Genomic DNA, 14,253 nt, shown 5'->3' with positions numbered 1-14,253 from the left:
CGTAGTGTAATCAATACGAAGACACTAACTTTTCATAATCTAAAAGCTTATGAGAAATAGTGGAGTAAGAAAAAAGGACTCTTGAACCCTAGCAACCTAAGAGAGTTCTCTCTATTTTATTCATGGAACATATATCTTTCTTTCTTTGCAGTTTTTCCTTCCTTTAAATGAGATTGGGCAATTACTATCACCACTTAGAAACTGCTGCATCATGGGAATCCCGTATGCATTATGGGCATCCCATATGCCGGTATTTGCAAATGGTTTTGTGCTTGTTTCTTGGTGTAGATATATTGCAAGAAAATATTAAAAAAACTATTGCCCCAATTAATCTATTGTTGTAGAATAATTTTGGAGACACAAAAAAGAAAATTGGTATGAACTCTACTAATAAGTCAAATCATATTGATTTTTTTTTTCTTGCCCCTTATTAAGGCATAGTCATCCTTGATTCCCTTACATGAAAAGAGTATTCTTTCTCATGTCAATCATCTCATGGCAGTATGGAGAAGTGACTTATATCTAAAAGAGCATGTACTGGATTACTACTGCTATCGTCTTTTTGTCAGCATCCGATCAAAATACCTCTCCATGAGGCATGAAGCTATGTGGACAAATAATCTTATCAGCACACTCAATCTAATAAATATTGTGTTAGGTCACATCTAATATTTTATATTCCACGTATGGGACGAAGGGCTGCCAACCTGACTCATGTTTCCATAAAATTCTTATAAGTGCAAGATGACATTTGCCGAGCGTTCAACAAGTTTGTTTGTTTGCACGACATTGCTCAATATACAACAAAAGTAGAAGGCCCCAAACTTCAGAGAAGTAGGAAACTCTCGTAGTCATACAAAGATCAATAATTATAAAGTAACAAAAATTTGAGGAGCCGTTATGAGAAACAGCGGCATATAAGGTGGAGTCATGCCACGATTAGCGGTTTGGAGAATCACGGGCACCCCTCCAAAAACAGCGGCGGATTGGATTCAGACCCAAAATTTCCACCTGTAAGCTTTCCTTCCTTCACGCGTGCTGCCGGGCCCTGTGACCTCCAGCGAATGTCTACTAAGATCTACTTGTGGATTAATGAAAGGATACTTTGGGCTTGGAGTGATTTGGACTCAAGATGTGAACGTGGTTCGATCCCCTGAGTCCACATCGGGGTCACCGTCGCGGTGGCTTTGCGACGTCGTGCAGCTCAAATTGTCCCTAAATTGCGCGGCCATCTTTTGCTGCGTCTTTGGGAAATGTCAGGAATGCTAGAAACAGCACCAGTTTGACGGTCCGAGGGCCTCCGATCCCATCACCTGCTCGATCGCCGAAAAAGCGGCTCCTGCCACTGTGCACGAGAGCGGTCGGCGCGAGGATGCGACCATGGGTTATGTCTCGCCAGCATCACATGCGTGGTCGGAGGCAACCAATCAGCCCAATGTGATGTTTTATCGTACTCACACTCCGAGGACAATCTTGCGTGGGAAAAAGGAAAAGAATCAGGTCATAGGAAAGAGAGAAAAAAAAGAAAAGACAAAATTATATACAAAGATGATTTTTTTTTTTTAATTATCAAAAAAATATAGATTCTAAAATATTGCTTCTAAATCTCAAAAAATTTATGGTAGGTCCATCTGTTCCTTTAAGGGGGCAAAAAAAAATTGAATGATAGATTTATAACAATCCATTCTTCCTACAAGTGCCAAAATTGAGTTGTATTAATATATGTCTATTAGCTTAACATGCTAATCTTGATTGGACTGTCGTACTTTTTTTATACGTAAAAATAGATCTAAATTAATTAGATTATGAAATAAATTATGGCTAATTTTTGTTTTATAAACCTCATATTTTGACCATAAAAAGATTAGCATGTGATGATCAAACATGTGGAATGGAACGTGATTGAAAGACATCTGAGAATATTTTTGTTGATTTCATATTCACATGTTTTTATGCATGTAGTGATTGTGCAATGATTGACGGTCATATTATAGAAAAAAATAAAAAAAAATTAAGAGGTCCTTGCTCAAAAGATAAATCAATTTTATATGCACTGACTTTGAATGGCTAATTTACGATTTACTTTGACTATAATTTCATATTTTGAATATAAAGAAGAGTTATCATGGATGATTATGTTCTTTTAATCAGAATTTAGTATTTATATTGTTTGATAAATTTATACCAAATTTTAAGAATTACATGCATATTTCTCATGCAACAACAACAACCGAGCAAAATAGAATATTCTACAATTTTAATAACAAGGATATAGATAGTCCCACCACTGCAGCCTTAGTCACAAAAATTCTACTATTTGAGTTAATATTTGATTAGTTAAAGATAATTTATTTAGTCACATATTTAATATATTACATAAATAATGAAAAAAATAAATAAATGAAAGGGGCACAGCCATTCATCATACTTCTTATGCATATAACATATGCAAACATTGGCAATAAGGTAAAGAAACTAATGACAATTATTTAGTTATTATCCCATTATGATATCCACTGTGTAAAGTTATAATTTGTAATATTCATTTCATCTATATAATTTTTTTTTGAAAAAATAATTATCACAGGCCTAACTATTTTGTTCTCAAATAAACCCATTTTACGGAAAATGACCGTTACTTCTGTTGCAAGCTCACAAATGGAAAATGGAAAAGAGTTTTGGCTGCAGTGAGTCATGCAATGTATTGTAAGCAACTCCGGGCGTTTTTTTTTTTTTTTTTTTTCCCTTGGCTAAAATATACGGACGGGGCATTTTTCTTTCAGAAAAGGACGGAAGTATTTAAATTTCAAAACCCAAGGAAGGACTTATCCGTTTTTTCTTTCTTACTAAAAAATAAACAACTGTGATTGTACCCTTCTTTCCAGCTGTCCATAGGAACAAACAGCTCTGGTCCTCTTATTTCATAGCTGGTGTCGTTATCGGATAAAGACTACCAACCTAAACCGTCTGATCTGTTGTCAGCTTCCCAAATATTCCAAATCTTTTAACGAGTTATATTATCATTTGTCCCCCATTAGATAAACATAAATTCTTAGATCTAACGATCACGATTCAGTGAGTAAGATTTTGGGTACTGATCACTCCCATGCATCGCAAAAGGCTTGAATGCATTAATTGTCATTGGGCTGTTCACTCTATGTCCCAATTAATGACGGTGCATATGGCATTCGAATATGCTGATTATTTTTTTTCACCTTCTAGAGGACCAATTTGCGAACTTGCATTCTACTTAAACTTTGCTTGAATTAGCCAATCATATCCATTGATCAGTATGGCTTTCAATGGTTATCGAAGAATTATAGTATACTTTGTATGTTTATACATTTATGTATTTGTTCCTCTTCTTTCTTTTTCTATCCACTGTGTGCCTTTCTTTCTTTTTTTTTTTGGAGAGAGTTCGTCAAAATGACTTTTTGATACTTAGCTATCTTGATATTTGATTGGAGTTTTTTTGGTTAGGTTAATTAGTTAAATGAATAAAGACTTGCCGACGATCTTCTTGGTTTTTTATTATCTTATATCATGCCTTTGCCCAAATCATTAACAAGATGAGTACTAACCATATAAGTTTATTATGTTGATTTCTAATCATAACAAGATTTTGACTTAAAAAAAGATTTTCGAGATACAATGATGGTATATAAATACTTTATCAAATACAAAAAATATTCACTGCATTATAAACCTACTTGGTGGAAAGTTGGTTGCTTCATGCTTTGATGATGCGAATGATTCTATTAGCTTCAATCTCTAAAAGCCAATCACAAGAATGACAAATATAAGAGTGTAGATATCCCGACAGGAAGTGTAACCAATAATTCTTTATTCATCAAGTAAAGGAGGCTATTATTATAACTGCAATGGCCACAATAGTAGAAATCGATACACTACTGTTAAATGATGGGGTGATGATGCCTTACATTATTTTCCCAAAGATGCCCTATTAAATTAATGCAGCGGCAGTTGCTTAAAAACAACGAGCTTATTGGAGACTCTCAGCCCCTTTTTTTACTTTTTTTTTCCTGTTTTTAACTTTTTGCTTTCAGAAGCTAAAACTTAGGCTTTGCATCCCCTCCTACAATGTACAAAAAGGAATTTTTTTAAAGAAAGACAACGAGCACACACCACATATTTCTAGATCATTCTCTTAAAACTAATCTATCTTATTTGTCTTCATCTAACCATGATTAATTTTATCAATTACCATCAGTTGGCTTCTTGGAGTGTTGTTTGCTAGTAATCCATCATCATTTGGACCACCATGATCAGTGGCTTGGATGGGATCGTTGACCCTCATACAGGACAATGTCATGATCTCAGAGGGTAACGCATTTGGTTTACAGATAATCATGATTTAATAATGTAAGGGGAAAAAACCTCATGTTAAAAGGTTAGATAGCTAATGTGCCCATTGAAAAGGGGTTAATATGAAAGCTTCACACTAGCTGTTAACCTTTTTTTTTTTAGTGCGAGACTTGTATCATATCTTTTATTTATAAATTAAATAATTTATTGCCTTGTTATATATTTGTTTTAAAGGGCAGGTGCATAACCACTTGACGGTATTTAATTTAGACAAGCAGTTACTAGTTTTCATTTATTTAATTGTTGTTGAGGGTGGTGAAATTGTCGTTCAAGATGATGAAGTAGAATTCTCTTCCTTCTAGGTAAGATTAGGTGAGCCTCCTAATACAAATAAACAATTCAATGATTTCTTTAAAAACAAGAGAATTTAGTGCAATACCTCAATCCCAAGGTTGAAAAAAAAAAAAAAAAAGCCACTAATCAAACATTGCAATCTAAAATTGAATGTTTCACAGTGCCATAAACTACACACTGAGCCATTAGCATTTCCATCACCATCAAGCAATGGATCTGGGCAAACAAACCATGTGGATATGTTCATTTGTTAATAAAGGGAGAACTTTCAACATCTTTACTTTGGTTAGTGTCGACATGAAACAAAGCAACAGGTAAAATAAAAAAAAGGAATTTCACCAATAAAAAAAACTAAATGAAAAGGCAAAGGCAAAGGAAATCCATTTGATCCTTTGCTTCCCAAAAGCTCTCTCTCACCAAACCCATTCCTATATTAGGAGACAGCTGGGATGCTGGAGTTTCTTTAGTTATTTATAACTTTGGATTCAAAGCACAGAGAACATCTTAGAAGATTGGAATCTTCATTGCTTCTGTAAACTGGAAAGCTTCCTCCTTTCCTTAAACCTTACCCCAACCACCTTTCTTCAATTCCTTTTTCCATTGGCTCTGTTTAGCTGATCTTGTTCATGACCAAAACTTCTTAAATCGTTTTTATGGTGTTGTTGGCGTCATATGTTGACTTGGATTCACTATATATTGCAAGGTTCTCCTCGGTGGGCATCAGGTTTTGGGGTGTGGTTGAGAGTTTTGACACAAGAGAAAGGGGAAAATATCAAACTCAACCCATGGTAACATTTGGAAAAGTTGAAAGAAGGGGAAGAGTTTGTTTTCTTACTTTTTTGGGACATTGAATAATACCCACATGGTTTGGGGCTTTACAAGTTACAACTGCAGATTCCTTCCCCACAATGGAGTTTTGTGGAGGGCTGGAGATCAGGGGAGGAACGAAACCCTAGTCTTAGCTCCTCTTGGTCTCTTCCTACTCTTTTCACTAGCTGCATTGGGCCTGGAAACTTTCTCTGGGTTTTCTGCAGCAAGATCCGATTTTGATGTCGTAACTCGAGGAAAAATTTGATTTTGAGGTCTGAACTAGCAAGGGTTTAAGAGCATTGTGGGGAATTAGGGGGTTTTCGTTGTTTAGGCTGCCGGTTTATATTCTTGGGCAAGGAGCAATGGCTCCAAGCTTGGTTCTTTCGGACTGGTGGACGAAGGACTCGAGGAAGGGCGGCACGCCGGTGGTTGTGACAATGGAGAACCCCAACTACTCGGTTCTCGAAATCGACGGCCCTGACGCCGAGGCATTTGGATCGATGGACAAGGACCGTGGGAAGAATGCCAGGCAGTTCACTTGGGTCTTGCTCCTCAAGGCTCACCGTGCTGTGGGCTGCGTCGCTTGGCTGGCGGCCGCCCTGTGGGCTCTCCTCGGCGCCGTCAAGAAGAGACTCTTTCTCCGGCGTGGAGTCTCCACGGAGCGCGAGAAGCCTGGCAAAGGCCGGTTTCTGTTCAAGTTCATCAGGGGATTCTTGGTGTTGTCATTGATAGCTCTGGCTTTCGAGCTTGTTGCTTATTGGAAAGGATGGCACTTCCAGAAGCCCGATTTGCATTTGCCGGAGAGCTTTCACATACCGGAAACTATAGAGATCCAGGGTTGGATGCACAAGGCCTACCTTTCATGGCTTTCCTTCCGAGCTAAGTACATTGCCTACCCAATTCAGGTCTTGTCCAGCATATGTATCATTCTGTTCATCATACAGTCCGTGGATCGCATGATCTTGTGCCTTGGATGCTTCTGGATCAAGTTCAAGAAGATCAAACCAAGGATAGAGGGAGATCCTTTCAAAGCGGATGATGGTTCGGAGTATCCTATGGTTTTAGTTCAGATTCCTATGTGCAATGAGAGGGAGGTAATGAACTCTACCTCTTAGTTCTATAATTCTTTTGTTTCTTGTATTTTCCTTGATGAAAAAAACGTACATATTGTTTTCTTTGGTCAGCACTTGAATTCAAACAATTGGTCTCTTCGATTGGATCTTTATGTCGCTACAAATATTCTTTCTATAAATTCTGAAATATATTATACTGTTTTCAAATGGCTTTGGCATGACTTGGAGAATTGCGTTCCAAGATAGAGACTCCTCAGTTTTACTTTTTTGTAGGTATACGAGCAATCGATTTCTGCTGTGTGCCAGCTTGATTGGCCCAAAGATTGTTTACTGATTCAAGTACTTGATGACTCTGATGATGAGGCCATTAAGCTTTTAATCAGAGCGGAGGTTTCAAAATGGAGCCAGCGGGGTGTCAACATAGTCTATCGGCATCGGTTGGTGAGGACTGGTTACAAAGCTGGAAATCTTAAGTCTGCCATGAGCTGTGAGTATGTCAAGGATTACGAGTATGTTGCTATTTTTGATGCTGACTTCCAACCAAACCCTGATTTCCTCAAGCAAACAATTATACATTTTAAGGTATTGTTCACTAACAGTCCAGTTTAATGAAGTTTGTTTCCAAATAATACTTGGTGTTTTCAGTTCATTAGATATCCATTTTACATGTGATTCAGGGAAATCCTGAGCTGGGCCTAGTTCAGGCACGGTGGAGTTTTGTGAATAAGGATGAGAACTTGTTAACTCGCCTTCAAAACATCAACCTTTGCTTTCACTTCGAAGTGGAGCAGCAGGTGAACGGCGTCTTCTTGAATTTCTTTGGCTTTAATGGGACTGCCGGTGTCTGGAGAATCAAAGCTTTGGAGGATTCTGGAGGTTGGCTCGAGCGAACAACAGTAGAAGATATGGATATTGCGGTTCGTGCCCACCTCAATGGTTGGAAATTCGTCTTCTTGAATGATGTCAAGGTATTTAAAATTATTTTGAGCTATAATTCTCATGTTTTAGCTCCACTTTAGTGTGCACTCGGGTTAATGCTAGAGATTTTTCTGCAGGTCCTCTGTGAGGTTCCTGAGTCTTACGAGGCTTACCGGAAACAGCAACACCGGTGGCATTCTGGTCCAATGCATCTGTTTCGTTTGTGCCTTCCAGCAATTATAACTTCCAAGGTTTGCCCTCTCCTTGGAAAATAAAATTTTCCATTTGTTTCTTAATTCAAATTTCTGAAGAAATCCATTGATACTGCATTGCAGATATCCATGGGGAAGAAAGCGAACTTAATCCTCTTATTTTTTCTCTTGAGGAAGCTAATCCTTCCATTCTATTCTTTCACATTGTTTTGCATCATCCTCCCTCTAAGCATGTTTGTTCCAGAGGCCGAGCTACCTGTTTGGGTAATCTGTTATGTGCCTGTTTTTATGTCCTTCCTCAACATTCTTCCAGCCCCAAGATCCTTTCCATTCATTGTGCCATACCTCCTTTTTGAGAACACCATGTCTGTGACCAAATTTAATGCTATGGTCTCTGGATTATTCCAATTGGGAAGTTCATATGAGTGGGTTGTTACTAAGAAAGCTGGTAGGTCATCAGAATCAGACCTATTGGCCGCAGCAGAGAGGGAATCAAAGACCTTACAGCTCCATAAAGGATCTTCTGAGAGTGAACTCACTGAGCTGAACAAATTGAAGGAGCAGCAAGAGAAGGCTCCACTTCCAGTTAAGAAGGCCAACAAGATATACAAGAAGGAGTTGTCTCTTGCTCTTCTCCTCCTTGTTGCGGCGGCACGGAGTCTTTTGTCTGCCCAGGGAATTCACTTCTATTTTCTGCTCTTCCAGGGGGGGTCATTCCTTCTTGTCGGTCTTGATCTAATTGGGGAGCAAATGAGCTGATGCAAGGGGAAGCAAAGGAAAAAGTGGAAACCACCCATTTTTCCTCAATCATCCAATTTGCACTTCAATGGGAGAAAAAAAGACATATAATTATAGATTGGGTAAGTTAGGATTGTCTGGTTAAAAGATTTCTTATTGATTTCCACTTCTTCTCTTCAGAAGCATTAAGGGAGGATGCTCCTCCCAAACAATAAGACAATCTCAAGTCCTGTATAAGATTCTTGTCAATCTCTGTACTCTTGAGTCTCTCTGCTACAAAGGCATTCATTCCTTTCTCTAAATTAATACTCTTTTAGACATGACTGGGTCATCGAGCATGGCTTGCAACCCAGACTTGGCTTATTTGTATTTGAAGAAGCTACAAGGACCCAAGGGAAGAGAGAAACAGTTGGGTTCCGTTTGTACTTTTGAAATGGTGATAGAGTATGTCGTTCTAGCTCCCCAGTCAATTATACTGATATTTTGTAACAGCATATATATCAGATTTAATTCAGTTTATTCTAAAGTTGAAAGAGATATTTCTTGCTGAATTACTTCAATGGGTTTTGTTTGCCCCTCTCCCTTTGCCTGCCTTTTCCTTTTTTTTCTCCTCTCTCTCTCTCCCTCCCTCCCTTTTTGTTCCTTTTGGCTGATCATGACTGTTTGGTTATAGCTTGAGAAATTGTCGGCAGAGACAAAGGTTTTGTTTAATAGCAACCACCAGTCAATTATGTATTGAATAATGGAGGGTTGGAAGGGCCCCGAGCTCTCGAGCATATGGACCCACTCAGAGCATCTCTCTGTGAGAAGAGCATAACAGAATTCTGACATGCCATTGCTCTGGCTTTCACATAGGAGGATGGGGCTCAAAGCAAGTCAAAAATGTTCAATTGGCATTGAATGCCAACAGCAATTCTCTAGCTGTTGATGCTGCCAACAGCTTTGTTTGTTCCATGGGCATCACATGCCCCTGCTGCCAACCAATGCTGAATCTGGAAGTGGATCAGAAATCGGTGGGGGATACTGCCCATCTTGTTCAGAGACCTGCTGGCTGTTGCATCTAAATTGTTTTGTTCAAGTTGTAAGTTTTACGGATACATAGATCGGTCTCCTTGTATGAGTATATAAGTGCATAATAGTAATGTCTTTTTGTAATCTCATATCCTACCGTCTCAGATTATATTTGGTTATTAGGACCTATGAATACCGGGGCTAAAACAATGTACAACTTATAAGCTTGCATACTTGTGAAATGTGAAAGTTTCTTATCTGCTACTGATGATGTGGATGGTTTTTTAATCTTGGATGCATGAGTGAATGATTGATTGGGATTAACAAAAGCAGGATACATGAAATAAGGTTCTTTTTAACTGTCCTGGAAGCTAATAGGAAGGAAAACTAACGAAGGAATACTGATGAAAGCTTTCTTGAGGCATTGACACTAAAATTTTTGCCAGATGGAGTTGCAACTCTCCATCCCGCCTCTCATAAGAAACCATAGCTGCCTAATGCTTCCAATTCTCTTCTCATGATGAGTTTAGAATATGCCAAATTTTTACAGGCCATCATTTTCTTCTTTGTTCATCCAACCAGAACTTATTTATTTAAAGGGAATAACAAGTATGAGGTATATCTAATCTTCTCTGATATAATCACTATATCGTAGATAAAGATCTCTCTCTCCCCGTCCCTTCCCTTGGGGGTCGTGCACGTGCATACAAAATCAATTGTTTATGAATTCAGCCTGGTCAGTACGGTTGCATCCTCAAAAATACCTTTACCACACCTGGCAAAACTTGCCCCAAAGATGAGGATTAATTGAGTCCTTTGATCTTGTTTAATTAAACAAAAAAAAAAAAGGTGACCTATTATACGAGGCTCCCACCATTGTAGTCTGGATGCGGCCCTACCCTTGCATCTGGAGAGGTTTTTTTTTTGATCTTTCACTATAGAAATCAAACCAATATTTAGATTATTATTTCCTATACAACACATTGAGACCAATCACACCGAAACAACCATTTTAGCTAAAAGCAAGCAAAAGGAGATTCCGAAGCTTAGCCATTTGATGAACGTTGGGATCAAGTACATCCACTACCGGTAGCAACGACCAAATGTCCGTAATCTTTTAGCAGAAAGTAGGACAGGCCCAACGTCTAGCAGGACAGACTAAAGGCATGCTACCCATGTCCGATGGATATGTTGCCGACGACCTCTAGTTTTCGGTGAGACGATTCCATGATTGGAGCAAGTAAAGAAGAACATGGCCATGTAGCCTATTCTGATACCACTTTGCTATGAGTCAAAACGATGGGAGTGATGAACCGGTGGAGGCAAGAAGCACGTGCTTCGGGTGTGAGATCGACGGGCAACCTACCGACCCCTTGCATCCAAGACAAAATATCCGCAACATGGCCTACTGTAGATATGGTTTGCTTGCGTTTAGCGGGGCATTGTAGCTGCACTTAAGAGACTACCAGTTCATGAACTGGGGCCATCTGCCTTTTTGGGTGGATACGCTTCCATCCCTAGTCGGTGGTTGTGTTAGATTGTGGTCAGGAGGGCATTTGAAACAGAGACACCGGTAACTGAGACTTCCCCTGTTTTAATGTTTCCGTGGCCCGAGGGAAGAGGACTCGTGATAGATGACAAGGTGTGGGTTCCAGGCCTGGCAAATGGATAATCATTACCCATGTGGACTGCTTTGGCGTATCGAGTCTCCCTCTCTCTCTCTCTCTCTCTCTCATACACGCACACATCCGCAAATCAATGGCCTCAAAGAGGTTACGGTGTGACGTTTGATGCTGTAATTCTACTTTCACCAAATCTTCATGCGATGACTGTGGGGTCGGAACTGAGAAGACGCCGTTTGGATTATTTGGAGCCTTTTTGTTAAGTATTTTCTTGGCCTAAATCAGAAGAAAATAACTTATATGAATAATTATATCTACCTAAGCTAAAAGAATTTCTGTAAGAAACAGAATTTTTTTTTTTTTTTTTTTTTGATAAAAGAAACAGAAGTTTTTTGAAGTGAAGCTGCGTAGCGAACTTAAGCGAGACACCACCCTTGCCTTTTTCTTCTTTTTTTTTTTTTTCTCTCTGGGTACCAGAGAGGGAAATGAGCATGGGTAAACAACAGAAGTTTGAGAGTAACTTTGGAAATTTGAAAAGAGATTTCTTGGAATGCAAGAAACTAATGCTTTAAATGAGATTTGGAGTGAAAGTTGCCTAGAATTAGTTTACTTGGAGTTTCTTGGTGATATATATTTGCTAAAAATAATAAAATTATATATATATATATATATATATATATATATATATATATATATATATATATAAAAGCAAATTTAGATAAAATTGATCGAATTTGAATTTAGATTTGATTAGATCATGAACAATCGGAATCCTATACATCAAAAAAATTATATGATTTGAACACCCTAGCCTATGTATCAAATGATCAAAAAATACATCTACTTTAGTTTTATTTAGACTGTCTAATTTTTGATCACTTGATGTATGGACTAGAGATCTTTAAATCATACGATTTTTTTTGTGTACAAACAGTTTTAAAACAGTAGATCTCATTCAACGACTTGGATTATTGATATAGGACTCTTATTATAGAGTTTTGATCTGATCGAATCTGTATTCAAATTCGATTAATTTGATTCTAGTCTAACCCTCTTATATATATATATAAAAGTACAAATAGTATCTATATAATAATATCTATTTATATAATAATAATAAAGTGATACACAGATATTAGGGATGGCATTCTATGTTGACACGTAATGTTATAGAATAATCTCCTACAATGCCATGTATCAAATTTTTTTTATATATTTTTTAATAAGAAATAAAAAATATAGATAGTATGATAAAAAATAAAAAATATTTTAAATCTATATTTATATAATAATAGTAAAGTGATACATGGATATTAAGGATGGCATTCTGTATTGACATATAAAATTATAGGATAATTTTTCGCAATACCATGTGTCAAATTTTATTTTTTATATTTTTAAATAAAAAATATAAATATAAATAGTATGATAAAAAGCAAAAAATATTTTAAATCTATCTATATAATAATAGTAAAGTGATATACAGGTATTAAGGTTGGTATTCTATCTTGACACGTAAGATTATAAGATAACCCCTCGTAATGCCACATATCAAGTTTTATTTTTTATTTTTATATTTTTTAATAAAAAATAAAAACACAAATAATATAATAAAAAAATAAAAAAATATTTTAAATTATTATCTATTTATCTATCTATATAATACTAATAAAATAATATACAAATATTTACTAAATACAGCAATCTTCACTGATTTAAGAGGTCATCTTTGAAAAAAGAACTCTTAAAGATTCTTTTAATTTTATCATGAGATTAATTGATAAAGATAATTTGTAATATAAAATATTATTATTATTACCAATTAAATTCTTACATTGCGCGGATTGAGTGCTAGTGTGTGTGTATATATATATATATATATAAAGACAGATAAGGTTTAATTAAGGATTGGATTGCCACATATACGATAAAATCCAATGCCCACCATTTTTGGCACCACTTCTCCGATAGGGAGTAATTTCCGGAGATGCTTTTGGATGCCGATCAACTGCCCCTATATTTGCACGTCGCGGTTGCAATCTAAACAGTTTCCTTGATTCTTTATGTTTTCACATGATTCTTTATAAGATATTGAATATCTTTTAGAAAGGGACTGTAAGCTGTGACATACGATATGTCATTGATCCAGGTGATAACAGTACATGAGTATCCTTCTCAGGTAACCCCCATGAAATTGCAAAACCTTGACAACAGTAGTGAGCCCTTCCCAAGGTACCTTCAATTCAATTATTGAAACAGAGGTGGTTGGGATGTTCCTTGAACCGACTAATGAAAACTTGACCATTGTGAACTCTAATAGCATAATCGCACCACCATGGTTGCTCCAATGGTATTCATCAAAATTAATTTTGAGCAACCCATGAAGAGGGGCGCCCAATTAACCGGAGAAAGACTGCAAAGGACAAGGTAAAGAGAAGCTACTCAAGCTAGAAGTGTCCCAGTACCACATGTTGCCAACAGGGCCATCAACGATGGACCCATAATATTTGGAGACCAGCCTCATTGATTGATTAGCAATAAGATAAGGACCGTTCTGAAAATTTCTATTATTCCGAGATATCCACAACAACCGGGTAGCATATGGAGTAATAGAATGAAGAATAGAGTGGTCCATGGTGAAAGGCAGGTCAACAAATCATGGAAGGAGACATAGGGACCAAAGCAATCAAACCTCGCATGGATTATTGTCCAAGTATCCTTGGCAACATAACTGAACCCATAACTTGTTACCCCTGTTAAAACTGACCCACAACATAACTAATCCCTGGACCCCACCTTTTTTCTTACCTTTTCTCCCATGTCTGTATCTAAGTTTAAAAAAAATTATCTATTTTAATAGGCAAATGATACCCATAATTGTCTTCATGTATGCTCAAAAAGAAAAAGAAAAGAAAGGAAATTAAAAGAAAAGAATATGAGCATGACTTCAAGCAAAATTCCATTCTGAATTTGCTCCATTCATATCCCCAAGTTCTCAACCATATTCCGTCTTACTTCTTTGACCAATCAAACTTGCAGCCCGCGGGCTAACAAGGAATACATTGGAGTAATACAAAGTTGCTACCAAATTCTATAAAGAAAGCTATGCAGCTACACCCAAGGAGTGTTAATTGGGTGGAGATAATTGTCACCATCATCTTCTGGTGGGATTTCACTTTGCAATGGCCA

General features: G+C 37.2%; 1 protein-coding gene across 2 annotated transcripts; it reads left to right on the top strand.

Annotated features, from left to right (window-relative positions):
- The first annotated feature begins 5,593 nt into the window (after positions 1-5,593).
- On the top strand, positions 5,594-9,330 carry LOC105039588 (probable xyloglucan glycosyltransferase 5). 2 transcript variants are annotated; one of them, XM_073248510.1, is made up of 5 exons: positions 5,594-6,584; positions 6,837-7,145; positions 7,241-7,531; positions 7,619-7,732; positions 7,817-8,968. In XM_073248510.1, exons 1-5 carry the CDS (start codon positions 5,853-5,855, stop codon positions 8,450-8,452), a joined length of 2,082 nt encoding a protein of 693 aa, XP_073104611.1. In that variant the 5' UTR covers positions 5,594-5,852; the 3' UTR covers positions 8,453-8,968. The 2 variants fall into 2 exon arrangements, with proteins under 2 accessions (XP_073104611.1, XP_073104615.1); XM_073248514.1 differs by lacking the exon at positions 7,817-8,968 and adding an exon at positions 9,105-9,330 and having other exon boundaries at positions 5,612-6,584.
- The last annotated feature ends 4,923 nt before the right edge of the window (positions 9,331-14,253 follow it).

This window comes from Elaeis guineensis, chromosome 1, assembly GCF_000442705.2.
Source record: "Elaeis guineensis isolate ETL-2024a chromosome 1, EG11, whole genome shotgun sequence".
Lineage (NCBI taxonomy): Eukaryota > Viridiplantae > Streptophyta > Magnoliopsida > Arecales > Arecaceae > Elaeis > Elaeis guineensis.
This window is presented reverse-complemented; position numbering and strand designations above follow the sequence as displayed.